We start from the raw sequence: 25138 nt of genomic DNA, 5'->3' as shown, positions 1-25138 counted from the left end.
CAAAAGGAGAGGTCTTCCTGCACGTGGAGAGCATCCCTAACTGCCCTGATGAGATCCTGCATGGACGCAGACAGGGCTGTGCTCTGCTCTGATCCGGAATTGGAGTCAGAGGTGTCCCCCGAGTCGTCAGAAGGTGCGACAGGGGAGGATTCGTCGCCAGCCTCAGCCATGTTCTGGGAGTGACCCAAGGATGAACGGGACATGGTTGTGACGACCCGAGGTCATTTGCGGGACCTGGTCTCTGAACAGTAGCGTGCCCCTTCCACTGCGGAGTCCCTGGGAGGGACCGAGGCGGCTGCAATATGGGCTGGCAAGCAGTCCAGCGACTCAACCATGGACTAGGAGAGTCGGGCAAGGTTCCCTATGGGTTGGGACAGGGAGGCAGCCCATTCAGGAGGAACCGACCCAGAAGGGGTGGTCAGAGCGTCCTGAGAGGGTCTGGAGGCAAGGCACTGCGTACAAACAGGCTCAGGTTGACCGCATTGCAACTTTTTATTACAACGGGCGCACACATAAAACGTGGCTACCCCGAGGAGAGGCTGGGGATGGGAGTCTTCTCTGAAAGAGGACATGAGGACTGGTTGGGAGCCTAAAAATGAGGAAAAGCAGCCAGCCGCAGGCTGTCCTACCGGACCCCAGGGGCTGTGTCCCCGAAGAGGTGCTGCAGCAGTCGCATTAGAGTGCCAGGAAGGCTGCAGGGAAATCTGGAGAGCGACCCTCAGGAGTACTGACAAGATGGAGGCCCAGAATAAAAGCCAGCAAAAAGTAGGCAAAAACTCCGCCCACAGCAAAAGCCCGCGCTGAATTGGGATAGGAAGGGAAGGAAGACCCCTTGCAAGAGCCAAGAGGGGTTAAGGAAAAGGCCCGGGGGGGGGGGGGGGGCTGCGGCCTAGGCAAAGAGAAAGCTAGGTCTTCGGCCGGGAAAAGAGCGCCGTCGGTGGGGAGGAACTGCGGGAAACCAGAGGCCCTCTGGAATGAAGAAAAAAAAAAAAAAAAAAAAAAAAACACACAACAGGTGAGGGAGGCTCCTGGGGAGAAGCGACGCTCAGGGAGGGAAAAACTGGGGGGGGGCACCAGGGACCCGAGAACAAGGTAGAACCTGGGGACTATGGTAGAAAAAGGCCCGGGAGATTGAGCACCCCCAGACCGAAGGAGGGGAACTAACCTTGAACCCCATGGGGCAGGGACGCAGGGGAAAGGTGGGATGATACTCACCCTCCGGCGTCTTCAGGTGCCGCAGGGTCACCCCTTCGGCAAACTCGTCACAGATGTGGGATTGCCAGCATGCCACTGCGGATGAAGTAAGGGGGACTGGGTGACCGGTGAGGTACTCAGAGTACGCGCCCGAAGGAGGTGCAACTAAAGTGGATACCCAGAGCAGGTCATGTCTGCCTCCTACGGACACTAGACTAAAACTAGTTACCGTATTTTTCGCCCCATAAGACGCACTTTCCCCCCCCCAAAAAAAAATGGGGGAGAAATGCCCCTGCGTCTTATGGGGCGAATGCTGACAGGTTTAACATCGCTGGATGCGATGTACGAGTGGGGGCCGGGGGAGGGACTGGTAGGAGGAGCAGGGGGCCGGGAATAGCGGCGGGGCGGTGCAGTCAGTGTACTATAGCCCCGCCCCTCCGGTATAGCAATATAAAATATCTTATTCAATTAAAATGTATTACATATGCCCCCTCAATCCTAAATTCCTAATAGTACCTTACATCCTATCCCTAATAGGTTCTGTACGATGCCGGCAGGCTGGGCGGGCGGCAGCGTAACTCTCTGATCTCACTTGCCTGCGCCGCCTACTCTATGAATGAAGCAGGCGGCGCAGGCAAGTGACGTCAGTGAGTGACACGCCGGCCGGCCGCCCGACCTGCCTGCCGGAACTCCGGCGTTGTACAGTTGTAAGGTACTATTAGGAGTTTAGGAGTGAGGGGGCACAGGGGTGTGGAAATTTAAAAAAAAACTACTTGTCGAAGGACTAAAGCGGGGTCTCAATCTCATTGTCCCTCATGACAATCTACTTGTCCTGATACAAAAAGTAATTTTAAATCAAAACCATATTTAAGTGAATCCCTTTAATGTACATGCCATACTGGGGCAGTGAATCCCTTTAATATACATGCCATACTGGGCCAGTGAATCCCTTTAATATACATGCCATACTGGGCCAGTGAATCCCTTTAATATACATGCCATACTGGGCCAGTGAATCCCTTTAATGTACATGCCAGTATGGGGAAGTCCCCCCCCCCTATTCATGGAGGGTGAGTGGCTGGAAGTTGGAACCTGGCAGGACTCCTATTGACACTTCAATGCCAGGGAGAAGAAGCAGAGCGGCAGCCTGACAGCAGAGCATAGCTGACCCAGAGCAGTCACCACACACACTACCTGCTGGGCTATCTATCACGGCACGGGCTGCCACCATGACAGGAGCTCCTACTACAGCCGCTGACTAACGTGTGCCTCCGCTGGGAGCTGACTTCCGGCCCGTGGCGTCCGACTTCCGGCCTGCACAGGAGCGCTGATAACTAGTGATGGGAAGTTTGGATCTTTTAGGTGAATCGGTTCATTTGAATCAGCTCATTCAAATGAACCGATTCATGAATCGGATCTTCGGTTCACTTGGTGAGTCAGACTGCTGAGCTGACTCGCAAGTGAACCGAAGACTCTAGGTGCCGGTGCGCATGCGCAGATGCTATACAGTCGATTCACAATCACTTGCTGCTGCTGACTCAGTGCGCTCGGCTCTTCAGCTCTCTAATTAGTTATGAGTGAGTCAGGATCAGGAAGAGTGATTTATTATAGGGATAGTGAAGGGAAGCTGAGGCTGACGCTGGACAGGAGTCAGAAGCTGTCACTGGTGTGCAATGTGCATTGTTACCCACAGTGACAACAGTCTGACACTGACATTAGTACAATGAACCAAGTGAAGTGAAGTGAACCCACCCTTAGCTATATAGCTACTTAACTGAATGAGATGCCTTTAACATATATATCTCCTGACAAGCCAATTTGATCCTAAAGGGTTAATTTAATTCAACCTGTAATCTAAACTCTTGTGTCATCTGTCACTTCTCCTATCCCTTAATCTTATCACTGCTGCAACAAAAGCAGCCAGACAGCCTCAGTGTAAACTGCTCTACACTCTGACTCACTGCTCTACACTCTGACTCACTGCTCTACACTCTGACTCACTGCTCTACACTCTGACTCACTGCTCTACACTCTGACTCACTGCTCTACACTCTGACTCACTGCTCTACACTCTGACTCACTGCTCTACACTCTGACTCACGGCTCTTTTAACTCAAAGAATCGAATGAGTCACAAACTAAGTCGGATCTTTAGATTCTTTTAACTTGTGACTCATTCGATTCATTTCTATTCTTAGACTCCCCTGTGTGACTCAGACGACTCAGAGCTGCTACTGTGCTTGCCCCGCCCCCTCAGCTCTGGTCGGTGATTGGTTGGTGGGCGGGGAGGGGAGGGGCTGGCAGAAGCCAGCTTCCACTCTAAGATCATATTACGCTCCTCCCCGTCCCTCCCTCAGGCTCCCTGCTGCCAGCGTCTCTGCATTGTCTGTGTGACTGAGCTGAGCCGTTTCAAACGGATCGGATCAGTCAGCCCTGCTACTTGCCCGCAGGGCTAAGCTGCCTGCACAAACTACCTGCCCGGCGCCCGGAACTGCATGTCCCGGGCGTCGGGCGATAGGAATTCCACACCCCTGGGGCATATGTAATAAATTTTTATTGAATAAGACATTTTATATTTGTATACTGGGGGGGGGGGTTGGCTGATTCCGTGGATGGCACAGTTAAGGGGTGGGGGGGGGGGTCTGTGGATGGCACTGTTATGGTCTGGGGGGTCTGTGGATGGCACATATATAACGGTGTCCGTCATCCACAGATCCCCCCCCCTGTAACAGTGTCCGTCATCCACAGATCCCCCCCATAACAGTGTCTGTCATCCACAGATCCCCCCATAACAGTGTCAGTCATCCACAGATCCCCCCCCCATAACAGTGTCAGTCATCCACAGATCCCCCCCCCATAACAGTGTCAGTCATCCACAGATCCCCCCCCCATAACAGTGTCAGTCATCCACAGATCCCCCCCCCATAACAGTGTCAGTCATCCACAGATCCCCCCCCATAACAGTGTCAGTCATCCACAGATCCCCCCCCATAACAGTGTCAGTCATCCACAGATCCCCCCCATAACAGTGTCAGTCATCCACAGATCCCCCCCCATAACAGTGTCAGTCATCCACAGATCCCCCCATAACAGTGTCCGTCATCCACAGATCCCCCCATAACAGTGTCCGTCATCCACAGATCCCCCCATAACAGTGTCCGTCATCCACAGACCACCATTAGTTCCAAACCTACCAAAAGCACACCTTTTGGTTAAAAATATTTTTTTTCTTATTTTTCTCCCCAAAAACATAGGAGCGTCTTATGGGCCTGTGCGTCTTATAGGGTGAAAAATACGGTAGTTTAGTGTCTGTGCAGAGGGTATAGGCCATTTGGGTGGAGCCAACACTTTCTAGTGTCAGCCTCCTAGTGGCAGCTGGGCATATACCCATGGTGCTGTGTCCCCCAATGCCATTCACGAGAAAAATGATTTTCAATTTGAGGGCAATTAGCATTTTTTCTTTATTATTTTTTACTGGCAATACCGGTAACTTTTTATTTTTTGCCGATGCAGCCATACCAAAGCTTGTTTTTGGCAGGTCGTATTGTATTTTTTAGTGAACCCATTTTGAAACACATCTATTAGCTTTTATTTTATTTTTGGGGGGCCGGGCAGGGAGGGTGTAATGAAAAAAAAATAAATAAAAGTGAAGCCATTTTTTTTTGCACTTTTAATATTTGACTTTTACAGTGCATTTTAATTATATTTGTTTTTTGCACAAAATATGCACATTTTATGCAAAAGAATATTTTTTTATGTTCTGTTTTAATAAATTGTTATCTTTATTATAGGGGTTGTGGAGAACATAGCAATGCCATAGATGTGTGCATGTGTTTTTCAAAATAAAACCATTTATTTTTTTATGGAAAAATGGTTTTATTAATTTATAACTTTTTTTAAAGTTTTTTTCCCTTCCTTTAATTATTCTCTTTTATTACTTTTCTTGTATTACTAGGTGAAATTACATATGAAATTCAAAAAACGTTCATGTCAGGAGCGGTTACAGTTTCACTTTAAATCCCATTTGTACATATTTTTGAATCCTAAAAAACACCTGAATCTGAATACTTTTGGAATTGCATGGATTACATTTTTTTTGTATAGTCACCGAGTTATTCAATAAAATGTATCTGTATAGCGCCACCTGCTGGTTGTTCTTTTGCTCATTTCTTTGTCCGTCTCACTGAGCTAAATCGCACACACTCAGTTTAACTCTTCAACATCCACCAGCAATATGTTCTGTTGGCAGTTAGGCCTCATGCACACAACAGTAAAAAAAAAACGTCCGTTTTAAACGGACACACACTCCGTTTTTATGGCCATTTTGAATCAGTGTGTGCATCCATTTTATGGCTGTGTGTCCGTTTTCCATCAGTTTTTAACGGACATGAAAAATGGATGAATTAGATTGGCAGTTATTTCTAGACCGACCCTACTGAGAACATCCACAGGATGGTAGGCCCCCAGCTAAAATAATGTCCCCCACAGTGTATATCATTTTTTTTTATAGTGCCCCCAGCTTTAATAATGCCCCCATGTAGGCCCCCAGCTAAATAAATGTCCCCCACAGTGTATATAATTTTTTTTTTTATAGTGTCCCCAGCTTTCATAATGCCCCCAATGTAGGGCCCCATCTTAAATAATGTCCCCAATGTAGGGCCCCATCTTAAATAATGTCCCCCATAGTGTGTGTGTGTGTGTTTTTTTCTTCTTCTTTTTAGGGCCCCAGCTTTATAATGTCCCCCATGGTTTATATAATGCCCCCATAGAGTTCTACAGCCAAAAGAAAAAAAAAAAAAAAAAAAACCTTATCCACTTTTGCTCGCGCTACAGCAGCCTCTTCACAGAACAGGACCTGCCGAAGGTGCGCGATGACGTCACTGCGCGCTTCCACGTGGTTACGTCACCACACAGATCGCAGGTCCTGCTTAGTGAAGAGAGAAGAGACTACCGCTCCGCGGATGAGGGGAGTTTTTTTTTTTTAACCCCTAAATGGCCTGTGTACCCATTTTTAACAGCCGTTAGATGTGTGCACTCATGTCAATCACTGATTTCAATGAGGTCCGTCCTGCCGTGAAATGGATGGGGAGATCTCTGGATCCATGTGAGGTACAGGTCTGGTTCTAGCTTTGTTAAAGGTATTGGCATGTACTATAGGATGTCCGATTTTAATTTTTTTAACTCCTTTAAAGATGATGCACATGTAAAACATAACACATGATCTTTACCTGCCAGGAGTGCAGTCCCCTTAGTAATTTGCTCTTAGCCCACTCTCTGCGGTAACCAGTCAGGCAACCATTCTGCCAAGACGTGAAGAACAGTTTTTTCTCTACTGCTCGGGTCCCATGTCTGCAGAACAACCATGATGCTGAACTCACAAGTAACCGGATCTTCATTGCGTCAAGTGCTCATAGCCAAAACCTGCAAGACAGAATAGTATCAGATATTCATTCACTGGGGAGAAAAACACATATAGACAACACAGCAGACTTACGCCTCATTCACACGGCCGTTGCCCAGCCCTTGCTCGTATTGCGGCCCGCAAATTTTGCGCCCCACAAATTTTCGTGGACAACCTTTTAAAGGGCTCATGCACACGACCATATGTATTTTGCAGTTCGCAAAATGCAGATCTGCAAAATATGGATGATGCCATTTCTTCTGCAACCCCATTGACTTTAATGGGTCCATGAACTACATTTTGTGGCAAGTATAGGACATGTTCTAACTTTTGCAGAACATACAGGAAAAAAAAATAAAAAAAAGATGCATCGCAGACATCATCCGCATTTTGCAGTCCGCAAAATACATACAGTTGGGGTGAATAACTGATATAATTAAAGGTATTACATTAATTACAATAAAACTGGCTCTCTGGGCTCCTTTTTTGTTGAAAAGTTGTAAATTAGAAATTTCCTCCGATAACGATGCAGCTAACTATCTAATGGGCCACTCGAGACATGAATTGGTATAAAGAACATGCAGATGACTACATGAGAAAAGGAAAGATTAAAATACTAAATAAATAAAAAGAAAAACACATAAAAATAGATAACAGCCTGCAATATATGATAATTGCATAACAACCCCCAGACAAGTCTCCTAAGTACACTGTCCATATATTCATCAATTATTGGTCGATCTGAATGTTAGTAATTCAGGAATGTGTGCTGTGGCTAACCGCAGACTCTAATGGTACATATGAAGTATTGCACTACTGAAGGAGCCGAAACGAGTTTGTCAAGTAGGGGCTGATTGGAGAGTCCAAGGGCTCATTTAGACGGCCGTATGAATGAGTCTGTATCTATACCTCAATTTTGCGGAACGGGTGCAGACCCATTCATTTCAGTGGGGACGCAAAAGATGCAGACAGCACACCATGTGCTGTTCTGGATCTGTGGTTCTGCTCCGCGGCTCCGTGGAAAAGATAGAGCTTGTCCAATTCTTGTCCGACAAGAATAGGCATTTTCTATTATGGTTGCATCCACGTGTAGTCCGCAAATTACGGAACGAACACATCCGGTATCAGTGTTTTGGGGATCCGCAAAGCACTACGGCCGTTTGAATGGGCCCTAAGGCTGGGTTCACATCACCGTTTCGTTTTCAGTTCTTCTAACTTTTTTTTTTTTCTTCTTCCTTGCTCTTCTAAAAAGAGCAGATCCTTTACTTTGAGGATCCGTTGTGCTTATTTTGCATCCGTTTTAGCCATTTCCTTCTGAGATCCTCCACGAAGTAAAATAATGGATCTCAAATGGGAAATGGCTAAAGCAGATGCAGAACCCGCATAACTGATGGTCAAAATAAAGGATCCATTTTTATTTTTTCTTCTGATGGATCACAATTGCGGAAAACTGTGATGTGCTAACAGAGCAGCTTACAACACAAAGCCTCCGGAATTACTGACTCTGCCACCTATATGTAATGGGATATCTTCTATAAGGGACATTCTTTTTCAAAATTCAACATATATTTTGCCATATGTGGATACAGATATGAATAGACATAATAAAGAAAAAGTAGAAAATAAACATGAATAGGACCTTGTGATTTTCTGTGTGCGCAACAGGTTTATATGTAACGAATCAGCAGTTCTCTGTATAAATCTAGTAAACTGAGAAGAGCACAATATAGAATAGGAGAAAGTAAGAGGTGGGATAAAGGAAAGTGGGAGACTAGAAGGGTAGTATGGACGGGAGTTATGGAAGATGTGTGGTCGGAGACCTAACTTCAGGTCAAGGAGAAAGATCATTGCGCATGGTTAGTACATTTTCGATCATATACAGTGCCTTGCAAAAGTATTCAGCCCCCTTGACTTTTTTCGTATTTTGGTGCCACACAAAAATTACATGGATTTAACATGGATTATTTGAGGATTTGCATAATTTAATTTACAGAACATGCCCACAACTTTGTTTCCCCTTAAACCACTCAAGTGTTGCTTTAGCGGTGTGTTTCGGGTCATTGTCCTGCTGGAAGGTGAACCTCCCAAATCACGCACAGAGTGGTACAGGTTTTGCTCAAGAATATCCCTGTATTAAGCACCATCCATCTTTCCCATCCCCACAGCATGATACTGCCACCACCATGCCTCACTGTGGGGATGGTGTTCTTTGGGTGATGTGATGTGTTGGGTTTGCGTCAGACAGTGTTTTCTTTGATGGCCGAAAAGTTCTATTTTAGACCAGAAAACCTTCCTCCATACATTTTGGGAGTCTCCCACAGGCCTTTTCGCAAACTCACAATGTGCCTTTTTGTTTTTTGCTGAAAGTAATGGCTTTCTTTTGACCACTCTGCCATAAAGCCCAATTCTATAGAGCGTATGGCTTATTGTCGTCCTATGTAGAGATACTCCAGTCTCTGCTGTGGAACTCTGCAGCTCCTCCAGGGTTACCTTAGGTCTCTGTGCTACCTCTCGGATTAATGCCCTCCTTGCCCAGTCCGTCAGTTTTGGTGGGCGGCCGTCTCTTGGCAGGTTTGCTGTTGTGCCATGTTCTTTCCATTTGGTTATGATAGATTTGATGGTGCTCCTGGGGATCATCAAAGATTTGGATATTTCTTTATAACCTAACTCTGACTTGTACTTCTCAACAATATTGTCCCTTACTTGTTTGGAGAGTTCCTTGGTCTTCATGGCAGTGTTTGGTTAGTGATGCCTCTTGCTTAGGTGCTGCAGCCTCTGGGGCCTTTCAAAAAAAAGGTGTGCATATGTAGTGACAGATCATGTGACACTTAGATTGCACACAGGTGGACATCATTTCACTAATTATGTGACTTCTGAAGGTAATTGGTTGCATCAGAGCTTTTTATGGACTTCCTAACAAAAGGGGTGAATACATACGCAAATGCCAATTTTCTGTTTTCTATTTCTAAACAGAAAGGGGGGGGGGACCCACGGGGGTGTCAGGAAGAAAAAAAGGGGGGGGGGGGGTCCCGTACCCACCCAATGTACCCACAGTGACACCCCTGGTAGATAACTCAGCACAAGCTCCCGAGTACAATGTCAGAACAAAAAAGAAAATGAAGCTTGGAGTGCCAGATAATGAGTGTTATAAATATTTTATTATGGCATAGCAAAAACATCAAAATTACATACAAAAGATGCAGTAGGACAGGGAACAAAAAAGGGAGCAGGGAAGGGAGAGAACGGCGCCACCCTGGGAGGGACACTCCGGTCAAAAATGGTAAAGAAAGTGTGGGGTCAGCGGGATAAAGATATGGTAAAAGAAAAATGAACTGGATACTGGATAAAAGAGGCGAGTCACAAATTGACTGCAAGGCCCAACACGGGCATAGACATATGCATCCGGCCAAGCAGGACAAATACCAAGTAGGACTCACCAACATCAGACCAGGAGTGGACCAACCATGATGGCGCTACCCCAACGTGCGTTTCGGCGTGTATTTCTAAACAATAGTTTTATTTATATATTTTTCTCATTTCACTTCACCAACTTAGACTATTGTGTTCTGATCCATCACATAAAATACAGATTAACAAAACATTGAACTTAAAGGGGTATTCCTATCTCAGACAATGGGGGCCGCACCTATAACGAGAATGGAGCGGGGAGAGCTGTGGCTGGAGGACCCCAGATTTACCGGGGTCTGTCCACCACCAAGCGCTGCTCCCATAGAAGTGAATGGGAGTGTATCGCACATGCATGGCCCAGGCTTCCATTCATTTCTATGGGGCCGACGGAAATGGCCGAGCCAGTGCTTGGCTATTTTCGTCAGCCCCATAGAAATGAATGGAGGGCGACTGCGCATGCACAGTGCGCCCTCCTTCACTTGCGGGGCCCCATTCTCGATATAGGTGCAGGTCTCAGCGGTGGGACCCACACCTATAAGACAATGGGGGCATATCCTAGCGATATGCCTCATTGTCTGAGATGGGACTACCCCTTTAAGGCTGTAATGTAACAAAACACGAAAAAAAAGTCAAGGGGGGGTGAATACTAGATTGCCGTAATCTCGCGATGCCGCACCTGAGGGGTTAACTGCCGCTGATCGCAGCTCCCTGTCAGAGGCAGGTGCCGGCAATGCGATTCTGCTGCTGGCAACCTGCCTCCTGTATTATGTGTTAAAGACAACCTTATATTGGTCCAGAATTTAAGTAGCAGACTACATAGAGCGGCGCCCAGAGATGTCCCAGCACTTACTATTATTCCTGGGCGCCGTTCCGTTTGCCCGCCGTGCCCCATTACTGTCTCCTGCGCCATATGCTAATTACTATCGGAGCAATGGGGAGGAGAAATCAGCTTTTCTCCTGGGCGTTCCTTCTCCCTGCACTGCGAATGGACAGCGCTACAGCCAGGGAGAAGGAACGCCCACATGATGCGGACCCACTGCGTCCTACCTACCTCCTCCGCTCCCCTGATGCCACCCTGTCCACCCCGCGGGTCACACCGCCTGGTCTGAGCCACGAGCAGCATCCAGTGAGCGGGTGGGGCGGATCCGGGTAACTCCTTCCCTGCCAGACTGTCCGAGAAGTCCACGTATATGCGGTGGAGTGCCAGAAGCGCCCCGGATTACTGGGGGGCAGCCACGTGAGGGCAAATACCCAGGCGCCAGGACAAAATTCCTGATCGCCATGGCGTCCTGGGATTTGTTGAGCCCTGGGGTAATGGATTCCATTACCACAGACCATAACGGAATTCTATGACAGCATGCACGACGGAAGCCTAATAAGAGGCATTCCGTCATAATAAAAGTTGATACTGGCCATAGAGGAATGAGAGAACTTGTGTATTAAAAGTTCGGCGTACAAGGTTCGGGTTATCTAAGAATTCTGTTATGGACTCCGCTATCACGGACCATAACTTATGGTCCGTGGTAGAAGAATCCATAACAGAGTTCTTAGATAACCCGAACCTTGTACGCTAAACTTGAAAACAAATTTCACACAACAGTATTCCTATAGGCTTCCGTGTTGCATGCCGACTAGGCCTGCACGATATATCGCCAAAGCAATCGTTTCGCGATAATTGCCGATTGCGATATGGCGATTTGGCCGACCCAAAAATGCTGCGATTATTTTTCGCTTTATAAGACACACTCCCTCCCCCCCCCCCCCAAAAAAAAGTGGGAGGAAAATGGCAGTGAGTCTCATTAAGCGATGGTTGACTTTTTACGTGGCTGAAAGCGCGGCGGGCGATACAACAGTTACAGTGCGGGGAGGGGCTGGAGGCAAGTCGCGGAGGGCCCCGCGCACATAACTGTCTTTGTATGCAAAGTCTTTCTTTACTGCTGAAACAATCGCTCTCCTATTGATAAAATCACCAGCCTCTGTTCTCATTACTGAATGCACTGCAACGAGCGGGTCGGCCGGCGCATGACTTCAGTCAGTCGCGCTCCTGCTTCATTAATAAAGTGGGAGGAGTGCGACTGACTGAGTGACATCAGTCATGCGCCGGCCGGCCCGCTTGCTTCAGTGCATTCATAGTGAGTACAGAGGCTGGTTATTTTATTAATAGGAGTTTCAATAGGAGAGCGATTGTTTCAGCAGTAAAGAAAGACTTTGCATACAAAGACAGTTATGTGCGCAGTTTAGGACACATGAGGGGACATTAATAAAGTAATGCTGTGACACATAGGGCCATGAGGGGGACCAGCATAATATGCTATATGTGTGTCATTCACACATATAGCATCTTATGCTGGCCCCCCTCATGGCCCTATGTGTCATGTCATCCACAGGTCCCCCATAACAGCGCGTCATCCACAGGTCCCCCATAACAGCGCGTCATCCACAGGTCCCCAATTTGTTCAAAATCCACCAAAAGCACACCTTCTGGTTTAAAATCTTTTTTTTTTTCCCCCTCCTGAAAAACTTAGGTGCGTCTTATAATCAGGTTAGTCTTAAAAAGCAAAAAATATGGTACCTGGGTGATGGGTCATGACAGGGGCTCCTGTGGCAGCATCAGCGGCTCATCCTGGAAAATCCAAGCAAATAGACCTCTAGCACAATTCCCTTAAAATATCGCATATCGTTATTGCAATTTTTAGGGCCCTAATCGCAATCGCACAAAATTCCCATATGGTGCAGCCCTAATGCAGACATAGAATTCCATTACGGTCTGTGGTAACGGAATCCATCATGGAATTCTTAGATAACCCGAACTTGAAAACACAAGTTCACTCATCCCTAATAGCAACTTACAGCACTTTTATTTATTTATTTTTTTTTACTTTTTGTACATTAAAAGAGGTTGTCTCACTTCAGCAAGTGGTATTTATCATGTAGAGAAAGTTAAAGGGTTTGTCTGGGTTCAGATCTGAACCCGGACATAACCATATTTTCACCCATGCAGCCTCCCTGATGTTCGCATTGGAGCATCTCATGCTCCGATGCGCTCCCTTGCCCTGTGCTAGATTGCGCAGGGCAAGGGCTTTTTTTATTTACAATAATACACTGCTGGGTGGAAGCTTCTGCCCAGCAGTGTGTTCTGTGACGTAACCGGCTCTGATGGGCCGGCTTTAGCGCTGCCCTAGTCGTTTTACAGGCTAGCCTGCCCATCAGTGTTGGTGACGTCACCGAGCTCACCGCCGAGCTGAAGCCTCCACCTGGCAGCCCTAAGGAGAGCCCAGTACATCACAGGATCTTCTGAAAATGTCTTTGCCCTGCGATTCAGCCTGTCACTATCCAGGATAGACTTAAAACTAAGCAACACCGTGATGGGACAACTAATTCAGGACATACAATATCTTCCCCGTAGAATATCAGACCATCCCCCTTTGCTTGTCACAGCCAACTTCCTTCCTCCTGTATTGCGGGGATGCATGGTGTGGAACCCATACTGGCTTAATGTGCTGGCGGATATAGGAGACAAACTGAAGGAGTTCTTTATGCATAATCTTCCCTCGGCACCCCAGCTAGTAGTTTGGGACACTATAAAGGCTTTCCTATGAGGGGGGGGGGGGGGGGGGTGTACTAATTGCAGAGGTAAACAAAAAAAAATAAAGAAACGAGACTAGGGCCAAAGTAAAAGGCCTCCTACTAGATGTAGATGGCTGAAGCCAGGTATATTGTGAACCCATCTATTGAACAAGAGGAAGAATGGCGAGGAGCACAACAGAGGCTGAATCAACGCTGGCTACTTAACGCAAGAAATAAACATTTCTTTCAGAAACAGACGTATTATGAGCAAGGAGAAAGGGTGGGTAGATTACTGGCTATGGTTTCTAAGGCTCAGCAACAATCAGCCTATATAAGCTGCTCTCCGCAACCCTGAAGGAGAACTCAGTACAGCTCCTGAAAAGGTACTTGAGATTATGCACTTGTTTTATTCCTCCCTGTACAAGTCTAAAACTCCTGCATCTGAACCAGAGACCTGGTTCATACCCTTACCTGAGAGACCTGGACCTTCATACCCTTACTACGGAACAGAGAAATATGCTCGATGGATTGCCAGCGGAGATATATAAAACCTATTCCTCAATCCTTTTACCCCCAAGCAGGGTATATTACCAACCTCCATGAAGGAAGCCATAGTGGTGGTGCTTCCTAAACAGAGTAAAGCCATCCTAGCAGCGGAGTCCTATAGACCTATATTCCCGGCCTACTCCAACTAGATGTTAAAATATTAGCAAAAGCACTGGCAAATAGCTTAAACTGATGCAGCCAAAGCATTCGACAGCGTGGAATGGCAATACCTGTGGACAGTGATGGGAAAGATGGGTTTTGGACCTGAGTTTATTAACCACCTCAGCCCCCCCTAGCTTAAACACCCTTAATGACCAGACCACTTTTTACAATTCTGCACTACACTACTTTCACCGTTTATTGCTCGGTCATGCAGCTTACCACCCAAATTAATTTTACCTCCTTTTCTTCTCACTAATAGAGCTTTCATTTGGTGGCATTTCATTGCTGCTGACATTTTTACTTTCAGTTGTAAATTATTATTTTTTTAAACGACATCTATATATAAATTTTTCTCTAAATGTATTGTTCTACATGTCTTTGATAAAAAAAATAAAAAAAACGTTTGGGTAAAAAAAAAAAAAATGGTTTGGGTAAAAGTTAGTGGAATATGAGACTTTGTAAGAAAAAAATAAAAATAAAAGAAAAATCATCCTTTTCCGCTAACTTGTGACAAAAAAAAAAATCGGTAGTTAGTCTTACCGGTAACGTTCTTTCCAGGAGTCCAACATGACAGCACATGGGAGGATGTCCAATCCAATCACTGTTGGGACAGGAAGTGAAACAGATTAAAAGCCCCCCCCTTCCCTCCAATCTCCAGTGTCTTCTAAATTACTACACCGGATGGATGCAACACAATTTTATTACTAATATGATAAGCAATGTTAACATCACACTGAATCACATATTAGGGAGGGAATTAGTAGTGCTGTCATGTTGGACTCCTGGAAAGAACGTTACCGGTAAGACTAACTACCGATTTCCAGGACGTCCCCCATGACAGCACATGGGAGAGTTACCAACTTAGCCATCAGGGAGGGACCACAGCCTGTAGAACCTTACGCCCAAAGGAAAGCTGACGATTGGACGGTAGGTTCAACCTGTAATGTCTACAAAAGGTGTTATAACTCGTCCAGGTGGCTGCCTGACAAATCTGATCTATAGAGGCGTTCGCCTTCTCCGCCCAGGAAGCTGCGACTGCCCTAGTAGAATGTGCCCTGATAGAGATAGGACAGGGACTATCCTGAAGACGATATGCTTCCACAATTGTCGACTTGATCCACTGTGTCAGAGTCCTTCTAGTCACTTTCTTCCCTCTTCCTGCTTTACCAAATTGTACAAAGAGGTTTGAGTCCTTCCTATCAGGCTCTGTTCGGCGAAGGTATTCAAGGACTGCCCGACGGACGTCCAGGCAATGGAATTTCTCCTCTTCCGGATCTCTAGGAGAGGCGTAAAAAGAAGGTAAGAATATTTCTTGTTCCCTATGGAAAGTAGAGACGACTTTAGGGAGGAACGCTGGGTCTAACTGAAGAATTATTCGATCCGGGCAGACTCTTAAGAAAGGTTCCTTCATGGATAAGGCCTGAAGTTCACCAATTCTGCGTGCTGAAGTGATGGCTACCAAGAAGGCCGTCTTCCAGGAGAGCAATTTTAATGGAATGGTGTCCAAGGGTTCAAAGGGCATCTTACAGAGGGTATCTAGAACTATAGATAAGTCCCAAGGAGGAACAGTCTGTCTCAGAGTGGGTTTTAGTCTGGATATAGCCTTTACGAACCTCTTTATCCAACGATGCTCTGCTAGTGGGTAGTCCAGGAAGGATGATAAGGCTGATATCTGCACCTTGATCGTGCTAGGGCGTAGCCCTAGGTCAAAGCCCTTCTGTAGGAAGTCAAGAATCTGCGCGATGGAAGGAGTTGATCTGGATCGGATGTGTATCAGCCAACCAGGAATTAAATCTGTTCCAGATCTTCCTATATATAGCATTTGTCACTGGTTTCCTACTTTTTTGTAGTGTGGAGATTACAGCATGTGACAAGCCCTGCCTGCTCAGCATTCTCCTTTCAGGATCCAGGCTTTCAGATTCCACTTTTCCAGATCCGGGTGGAGAAGGGACCCCTGAGTGAGAAGGTCCGGCTTCAGAGGGAGTGATATTGGTTCTTCTACCTTTAGCCTGTCTAACAGGGGATACCAGCTCCTCTTCGGCCAGGCTGGGCCTATGAAAATGAACTTCCCCGAGCTCTCGCTGATCTTCCTCAAGGTGGCCGGGATAAGCGGGATTGGCGGGAAGGCATAAGCTAGATCCATGTCCCATGGTTTTGACATGGCATCTATCCCCAGAGGATCCCCGCTGGGGATCTAGGGAAAAGAACTGAGACGCCTGGGCGTTTTCTTTGGAGGCTAGGAGATCCACCTGGGGGTACCCCCATTTCCTGCAGATCTGGTGAAAGACTTGCCTGTTCAGCATCCATTCTCCCGGATGGAATCTTCTTCTGCTCAGGTAGTCTGCTGTAACATTGTCCTTCCCTCTGATATGGAGGGCTGAGATAGATAGGACATTTTCCTGTGCCCAAAGGAAGATTTTCCCTGCGACCTCCTGAAGGCCTGGGTTCTGAGTTCCCCCTTGATGCCTTATATAGCAGACTGTAGTTATATTGTCTGACAGAACTTGAACGTGGTTCCCTTTTAAGAGAAGTTCTGCTGCTTGGAGAGACCTTAGTACCGCCATTAATTCCCTTACGTTTGAGGAACGCTGACTCTCTGCCAGGGACCATGAACCCTGAAAGAGATGATCTTCTACGTGTGAACCCCAGCCGGTCATGCTGGCATCGGTCACCACCGTCAAACAAGGTCTCCTCAGCCAGTGAACCCCTCTCTGTAGGTTGCCGGGAGTTATCCACCAGTTCAAGGACTCTTTTATGGACATTGGGATCCCGATCTTCCTGTCTAGAGACCTCTGGTCTTTGTCCCACTTGGTGAGGACTAGACCCTGAAGTGGCCTTGAGTGGATCTGGGCCCACTGGACCATCTGTATACAGGATGTCATCAGGCCTAGTATCCGCATAGCCTCTCTGATGGAGCAGAGGTTTTTTCTTTGGAAGGAGGATATTTCTTCTATGAAAGCGTCGCGTTTTGAATCTGGAAGGAAGGACATCTGTCTCTGGGAGTCCAGAAGGGTGCCTAGAAAGATCTTCCTTTCGCTCATGCAAAGATCTGATTTCTCTAGGTTGATAATCCAGCCTAAATCTCGTAGAACCCGTAACGTCGTCTGCAGATGGTTCCGCAGAAGGACCTCTGAGGATGCTGTCAGGAGGAAGTCGTCTAAGTACGGGACTATTGTTATTCCCTGTTGTCTCAGGAACGCCATTATCTCTACTATTAGTTTCGTAAAGATGCGTGGAGCACTTGAAATCCCGAATGGAAGACATTGGAACTGGAAGTGATGTACTATGCCGTCTAACGTCACCGCGAACCTGAGGAACTGATGATGGCTTGGATGAATGGGGACATGATAGTAGGCATCTTTGAGATCGATGGTGCACATCAATGCCCCTGCTGGAATCAGTGGAACCGTTGAACGTATTGACTCCATCTTGAACCTGAAATATTGGATCCATCTGTTCAGGAACTTCAGGTTTATGATAGTTCTTAGTGAACCGTCTGTTTTTTTTTACCCAGAACAGTTTGGAGTAGTGGCCTCTGCCCTGTTGGGGTCTTGGAACAGGAACTATTGCTTCCATAGCACAAAGTTTCTCCAAGTCCTGAACCATCTGGTTCTTCAGAGACGGAGACTGGGGAGTGGTAACACAGAAACTCTGAGGGGGCGGACGACAGAACTCTATTTTGTACCCCTCTCGTACCGTCTGAAGTACCCAGGGGTTCTGAGTTACTAAAGGCCATTGATGACTGAAGAACCGAAGTCTCCCCCCCACTGGTCTGGCGTCATTTATTCTGGTAGGAGGAAGTGTTGGGTTTGAGAAGGAACCCCCTCCCCTTCCCACCTTTGGGGTAGCTCCACCTGCCCGATTTGCCTTTCCCTCTACCTGAAAAATTCTGTGACTGTCCCTGGCCTGAATCCCTCCGAAAGGACTGAGTCTTCTTAGACCTCTCTTCCGGAAAGCCCTTTTTTCTGTCCGCGGCACTCTCAAGGATTGTATCTAGGACTGGGCCAAACACATGTGAACCTGAGAAAGGGATCGAACAAAGTTTATTCTTTGACGCTACATCCCCTGACCAACTTCTTAGCCAAAGGGCCCTTCTAGCCGAATTCGCCAGGGTGCTGTTTCTAGCTGAAATCCTGATGGATTCGGCCGAAGAGTCCGCCAGGTAGGCTGTAGCCATCTTCAGAAGGGGAATGGATTCTAGAATGTCCTCCCTTGGGGTTTTTAGTCTAAGGTGGTTCTCTAGCTGATTCAGCCATAACCCCATAGACCTGGCTACCGAGGTGGCAGTAATGTTGGCATTAATAAGAGCAGATGAACACTCCCAGGCCTTCTTAAGTAGCCCCTCCGCCTTCCTATCCATAGGGTCCTTTAAGTTTGAGGAATCTTCGAAGGGGATGGTGGTCTTCTTTGTGACCTTCGCCACCTGAATGTCTATCCTGGGAACTTCATCCCATAGTTTAGTATCCTCAGGATTAAAAATCAGCCGATTTTTAAATTCCCTAGGCATAACTAGCTTCTTTTCGGCCTCCTTCCATTCCTCCAGAATTATCTCCTTCAGATGGGAGTTTACTGGGAATAGGTGAGTCTTTTTTGCCCCAACCCCCCAAACATCTCGTCCTGAACGGATATGGGAGGGCTAGCTTCCTCTACTTGCATGGTATCTCTAACCGCATGGAGGAGGGCGTCTAGGTCTTCAGTAGCAAATAAAAATCTTTTAGGGTGGTCTGAAGAGCCAGAAGCAGAGATGGTGTCATCCTCAATCTCTCCGTCCGAGACTTCCAGATTATCAGAATCAGAGTCCTCCTTCTTTTTGGGGGAGGGGAGTCAGGGTGAGAAGGAGGTGGCGGGGGGTTTAGAGAAGAAACCGTAGTCTGTACTTCTTCACGAACGATATTCCTAAGTTCTGTGAGAAAGGACGGCTGCTCCTCCTTCATTAACCTGGCAATGCAAATCGGCACATAGCTGCTTCTTGTAAGATATATGCATCTTTTCCCCGCAAGTCGCACACTTTCTCGGTTTCCTTCTGGGGTCTTGGGAAGCCGACTGCCCAGAACTCTTTTTATCCTAGGAAAAATCCGAGAAACCATGCTAAATGACTAGGGAGAGTACACCAGGGTATAAGGATAAGGACACTTACATGGGCTGCAGCAGAGGGGTCAGACACAATCTCGGATTTAGCTGACGCTTGGGGCTCCATGGTGGCTAAGCAAACACACAGCCGCTCACAACTTCCCCACTGGGGCTTACCTCCACCTCTGCTGCCGCGCTGCTCCGTTCTCATAAGGGGAACTCAACCCCCCCCGGGGGGAGGGAGTCAACCCCTGAGCGCGAGGCCGGGCTTCCAGGCCTCCAGCGCTTGTGCTGGGCGCCGCCATCTTGTTTCCGGCTGACCCGGAAGTGACGTCATGAAGATGCGACGACGACGCCGCTGGGAGCGCGCCGCTGAGCCCAGAGCTCCCGGAGGAGAAGCGGCATCAGCGTCCCGCCTGCCGTCGTCCCAGGCAGGTCGGGACAAGCTAGAGAACCCCCGAAGTGGGAGCTAGCGGGGCCGTACGGGACGCCGCCCGACCAGGCCTGAGAGGGGAGTACCGGACCCCCGACACGACCTGGCCACCCGGTGCCTAGGTAAGCACCCGATTCTTCCAGGACCTCTCGCAATCCAAGCTGCTTCACCCCCATCCCAGTAGGGACAGGAAGACACTGGAGATTGGAGGGAAGGGGGGGGGGCTTTTAATCTGTTTCACTTCCTGTCCCAACAGTGATTGGATTGGACATCCTCCCATGTGCTGTCATGGGGGACGTCCTGGAAATAAAAAATTCTAGGAACTCACCATGCCCCTCACTGAATACCTTGGGGTGTCTTCTTTCCAAAATGGGGTCACTTGTGGGGTAGTTATACTGCCCTGGAATTTTAGGGGCCCTAATGCGTGAGAAGTAGTTTGAAATCAAAATGTGTAAAAAATGCCCTGTGAAATCCTAAAGGTGCTCTTTGGAATGTGGGCCCCTTTGCCCACCTAGGCTGCAAAAAAGTGGCACACATGTGGTATCGCCGCACTCAGAAGAAGTTGGGGAATGTGTTTTGGGGTGTCTTTTTACATATACCCATGCTGGGTGAGAGAAATATCTCGGCAAAAGACAACTTTTCCCTTTTTTTTTTATACAAAGTTGTCATTTGACCAAGATATTTATCTCACCCAGCATGGGTATATGTAAAATGACACCCCAAAACACATTGCCCAACTTCTCCCGAGTACGGCGATACCACATGTGTGACACTTTTTTGCAGCCTAGATGCGCAAAGGGGCCCAAATTCCTTATAGGAGGGCATTTTTAGACATTTGGATCCCAGACTTCTTCTCACGCTTTAGGGCCCCTAAAATGCCAGGGCAGTATAAATACCCTACATGTGACCCCATTTTGGAAAGAAGACACCCCAAGGTATTCAATGAGGGGCATGGCGAGTTCATAGAAGATTTTTTTTTGGGGCACAAGTTAGCGGAAACTGATTGTTTTTTGTTTTTTTCCTCACAAAGTCTCCTTTTCCGCTAACTTGGGACAAAAAGTTCAATCTTTCATGGACACAATATGCCCCTCAGCAAATACCTTGGGGGGTCTTCTTTCCGAAATGGGGTCAGAGAAATATCGTGAGATTAAATTTTTTGACACAAGTTAGTGGAATATGAGACTTTGTAAATGTCTAAATGGAGCCTTACAGGGGGGTGATCAGGGAGTCTATATGGGGTGATCACCACCCTGTCATTGATCACCCCCCTGTAAAGCTCCATTCAGACGTCCGTATGTGTTTTGCGGATCCGCGGCGTCCGTGTTTTGCGGATCCACAAAACACATACGGACGTCTGAATGGAGCCTTACATGGGGGTGATCACCCCATATAGACTCCCTGATCACCCCCGTCAGGCTCCATTCAGAGGTCCGTATGTGTTTTGCGGATCCGTGGATCCGCAAAACACGGACACCGCGGATCTGCAAAACACATACGGACGTCTGAATGGAGCCTTACATGGGGGTGATCAATGACAGGGGGGTGATCAGAGAGTCTATATGGGGTGATCACCCCCCTGTCAGGCTCCATTCAGACGTCCGTATGCGTTTTGCGGAGCCGATCCATGGATCCGTAAAACACATACGGACGTCTGAATGGAGCTTTACAGGGGGGTGATCAATGACAGGGGGGTGATCAGGGAGTCTATATGGGGTGATCAGGGGTTAATAAGTGACAGGGGGGGGGGGTGTAGTGTGGTGATTGGTGCTACTTATTACTGAGCTGCCTGTGTCCTCTGGTGGTCGATCCAAGCAAAAGGGACCACCAGAGGACCAGGTAGCAGGTATATTAGACGCTGTTAACAAAACAGCGTCTAATATACCTATTAGGGGTTTAAAAAAAAAATATAAAAAAAATAAAATCGCATCTACAGCCTGCCAGCGAACGATCGCCGCTGGCAGGCTGTAGATCAACTCGCTCACCTTCCGATCCTGTGAACAGAAAGTCTCGCGAGATGACGCATAGATGCGTCACTCTGCCTGAGACAGCCGCCTCTGGATCGCGGCCTTAAAGCGTGAGAAGAAGTCTGGAATCCAAATGTCTAAAAATGCCCTCCTAAAAAGGTACTCATTGGAATTTGGGCCCCTTTGTGCACCTGGGCTGCAAAAAAGTGTCACATGTGGTATCGCCGTACTCAGAAGAAGTAGGGCAATGTGTTTTGGGGTGTATTTTTTGGGGCGAATTAGGTATTATTATATTAAGTAAAGCTTTACTGAATTTATACATTTTCACTGAGCAAAAACAAATACTTATTTATTTCCTGAAGGGAGGGTGGGGAAAGAAATCGCTGGCCGTCTTCACTGTGGCAGGCAGACTGGAGAAAGCGCAGGGTGCAGCAGCCGATCGGCAATCCTCTGTGCTTCCTACCAGGCTGACTGAGGGAAAGAGCTAACATCGGACGTCACTGGGCTCGGCGCATGCCCAGTGACGAAGATGAAGCTGCCGCCCTCAGTCTCCTGATGATCGCACAGGCGCAGCCCTCAGTGGGTACTGCGCCTGTGCGAGACTTCGTTCAGCGTGAGGGAGGGGGAGGAGAGGGAGGGGAGGCTGTGGCAGGCTGGGGGCGGCGGTTAGACAGTACAAGGAAGGCGGGCTGGGCACTGAAAGAGGGGCGGTACTGGGCTCACTAAGAAGAAAAAAACGCCCCTCTGGGCACCTTCAGGACACATTTACATATCGATCAAAGTCGTTTTTTGCAGTAACTGCTGGACGGATTTCAAGATAAAAGAGCACAGCTTAATCCAGGTAAGCTGTGCTGCATGGCTGCTTTTAAATCGTTTTTTGGCTGAGGGGAGGTGACAGAATCCCTTTAAAGCACATCTTGTTCATTTCAAATCCATTGTGGTGGTGTACAGAGCCAAAAATGTTAGAATTGTGTAATGTCCCAATATTTATGGACCTGACTGTATATATGCTCTTTGACTTACTTCACGAGAGGGGTGGCTATCTGGACAAACTCAAAACACCAGGGAACCTTAAACCCCCCCAGCCTGGATCGCCTGTAGAATGTCAGAAGATGAAGGCAGCCAACATCAATCTGGGCTTCTTTTCAAATTCTTTATTGAGAGTCAAGAATCCTATCTTGTGTAGGATGTCTATTGTGGTACTTGCGGTCCGCTGCGGGCATCCTCCACTGTATGCATTTTTGCTGGGGATCGCCATTAGCAACGGGCTACAAGTGCAGGATTTGCTCCCCTGTATATATATATGCACAACTGCATATGGGTTTGAGCACTTCCTGCCATTTTTTCTCTGTTGGTTTTTTACATCTTAATAAACCTAAACATATGTCATTTTTTTAAAATTTAATTGGGAAGGAAATTAATCGTGTGCCGTCATAGGCTCAAAGAAAACCTGATTAACGGTAAGTGTAATCCAATATTTCTCTTTCGCCCATGACAGCACCCCTGGAGAATAGGCAAGATACTCCATCTAGGGTGGGACAACAGCATGAAGCACCTTACGGCCAAAGGTAAGGCCCTCATTAGAAGGTATCTAAAGTCTATAGTGCCTACAAAAAGTATGCAGAGAGCTCAAAGTGGCCGCTCTACACATCTGCTCTATGGAAGCTGAAGCTCTCTGCCCATGAAGTGGAGACCGATCTAGTAGAGAGTGAACCCAAAATCCAGAGGGCGGAACAATTCCCCTAGAAGAGTAAGCTCAGGAGATATACTACCAAATCCACCTAGCAATAGTCCGAGAAGAAAACGCAGATCCTTTCTTTGCTCCCTGAAACAAAAGCAGCAGACGTGAGGAGGACCTCCAAGGCTGAGTGACCTGTAGACACTGCATAATACACCTAACATCTAAACAATGGAATTCAGATTCCTTCTTATTTTTAGGAGAGGCACAGAAGAAAGGTAATACTATCTCTTGGGAACGATGAAAATGGGAAGAGACCTTTGGCAAAAAAGAAGGATCAGGAGAAATCACCACCCAATCCTCAAAGATTACCAAGTAGGGAGGGCGCAGTCATCTTACTCACCATCCTAGCAAAGGTAATGGCCAGAAAGAACGCAATTTTACGTGAGAGCATTTTAGGGGAGATCTCATCAATAGACTCAAAAGGATCAGAAGTAAGAGCTGAGAGGACCAAATTTAAATCCCAGGGAGGAACCCTACTTTTACAAGCCCGGGACAACTTGGATACTGCTGTCACAAACCTCTTAACCCAAGGATGTTCGGTTAACAAACTCAAAGCGCTTAATGCTGAAATCTGAACCTTTAAAGTACTAGGACTAAGCTTTTTCTTCCATCCCTCTTGTAAAAAATCTAATAAGCAGAATGTCAGGAAGATCTATCACATCCACAGGTCTATTGGCAAATCTGTAAAAGGCCTTCTAAACTCTCAGATTGATACTAGAAGTGACCTTCTTATGACTAGCCAACACAGCATTAACCACATCCTCCGAGAGACCTCTTTTCATTAAAATCTCCCTTTCAACAACCAGGCAGTTAGGTGCAGATTCTTCACCTCTGGGTGAAAGATAGGACCCCGAGACAGAAGCTCCTGAGATTCCAGAAGCACTCAGGGGTTTGCTATTGACATCCTGCAGAGCCAGGAAAACCAAACCCTTCTTGGCCAAAAAGGAGCTACAACTATCACCGTGGCTCTCTCTCTGATCTTCCTGAGAACCCTTGGCAACAACTTTGGGGAGGCATAAAGAAGGCCCTGCTCCCACGATTGGGCCAATGCATCCACTGCTCTCGGATGCTCTCCTGGAGACAGGGAAAAGAAGACCTCTAACCTTTTTGTTTGGCCTGGTGGCAAAAAGATCTATCTCCGGAATCCTCCATAATGCTGTAATTTGATTGAATGCACCCTGGTCTATGGACCACTTACCCTGGTTTAAATGATGATGGCTGAGGAAGTACGCTTTTACATTGTCTGTACCTCTTAGATGTACTGCAGAAAGATACTAGAGAAGCTTCTGCTAGACTGAATATCTGATGAGAGAGAGACATGAGGCCCTGAGCCCTTGTACCTCCCTGCCGATTGATATAGGCCACTGTTGTCGTATTGTCCGAGTAAACTATCAAATTTTTGCCCTTGATAACCAGGAGACTCTGTACTAAGGCTATCCTGATTGCATTAAATTCCTTGAAATTGTGAAACTGGGATACAGAATCGCTGTCCCAGCTCCCCTGCAACAGCAGTGACCCTACATGGGCTCCCCAACCGGATGGGCTGGCATCCGGGGTCAAGAGGAAAACCACCTCCCTGAGCCAAGGAACCCCTCTCTGCAGATTTCGCAGATCCATCCACCACCCCAAGGAATTTCGAGTCTGGGGTGATAG

At 47.3% G+C, this 25138-nt stretch overlaps 1 protein-coding gene across 2 annotated transcripts in view; it reads right to left on the bottom strand.

Moving 5' to 3' along the window:
* PREPL (prolyl endopeptidase like) overlaps positions 1 to 25138 on the bottom strand; it is an 83511-nt gene that overhangs the window by 41635 nt on the left and 16738 nt on the right. Inside the window, exons 2-4 of one of the 2 annotated variants that reach the window (XM_044290161.1) lie at positions 12575 to 12625; positions 10032 to 10097; positions 6422 to 6614 (exon numbers count right to left, since the gene is read on the bottom strand). In XM_044290161.1, coding sequence (XP_044146096.1) covers positions 6422 to 6589 — 168 coding nt within the window. In that variant the 5' untranslated portion in view covers positions 6590 to 6614; positions 10032 to 10097; positions 12575 to 12625. Of the gene's footprint in view, positions 1 to 6421; positions 6615 to 10031; positions 10098 to 12574; positions 12626 to 25138 lie in introns of those variants that run through there. The other variant, XM_044290160.1, reaches the window with a different exon arrangement.

The sequence above is a fragment of the Bufo gargarizans genome, chromosome 4 (genome assembly GCF_014858855.1).
Source record: "Bufo gargarizans isolate SCDJY-AF-19 chromosome 4, ASM1485885v1, whole genome shotgun sequence".
NCBI classification, from domain to species: Eukaryota; Metazoa; Chordata; class Amphibia; order Anura; family Bufonidae; genus Bufo; species Bufo gargarizans.
The sequence above is the reverse complement of the archived record's forward strand: the minus strand, read 5'-3'. Positions and strand labels throughout refer to the sequence as shown.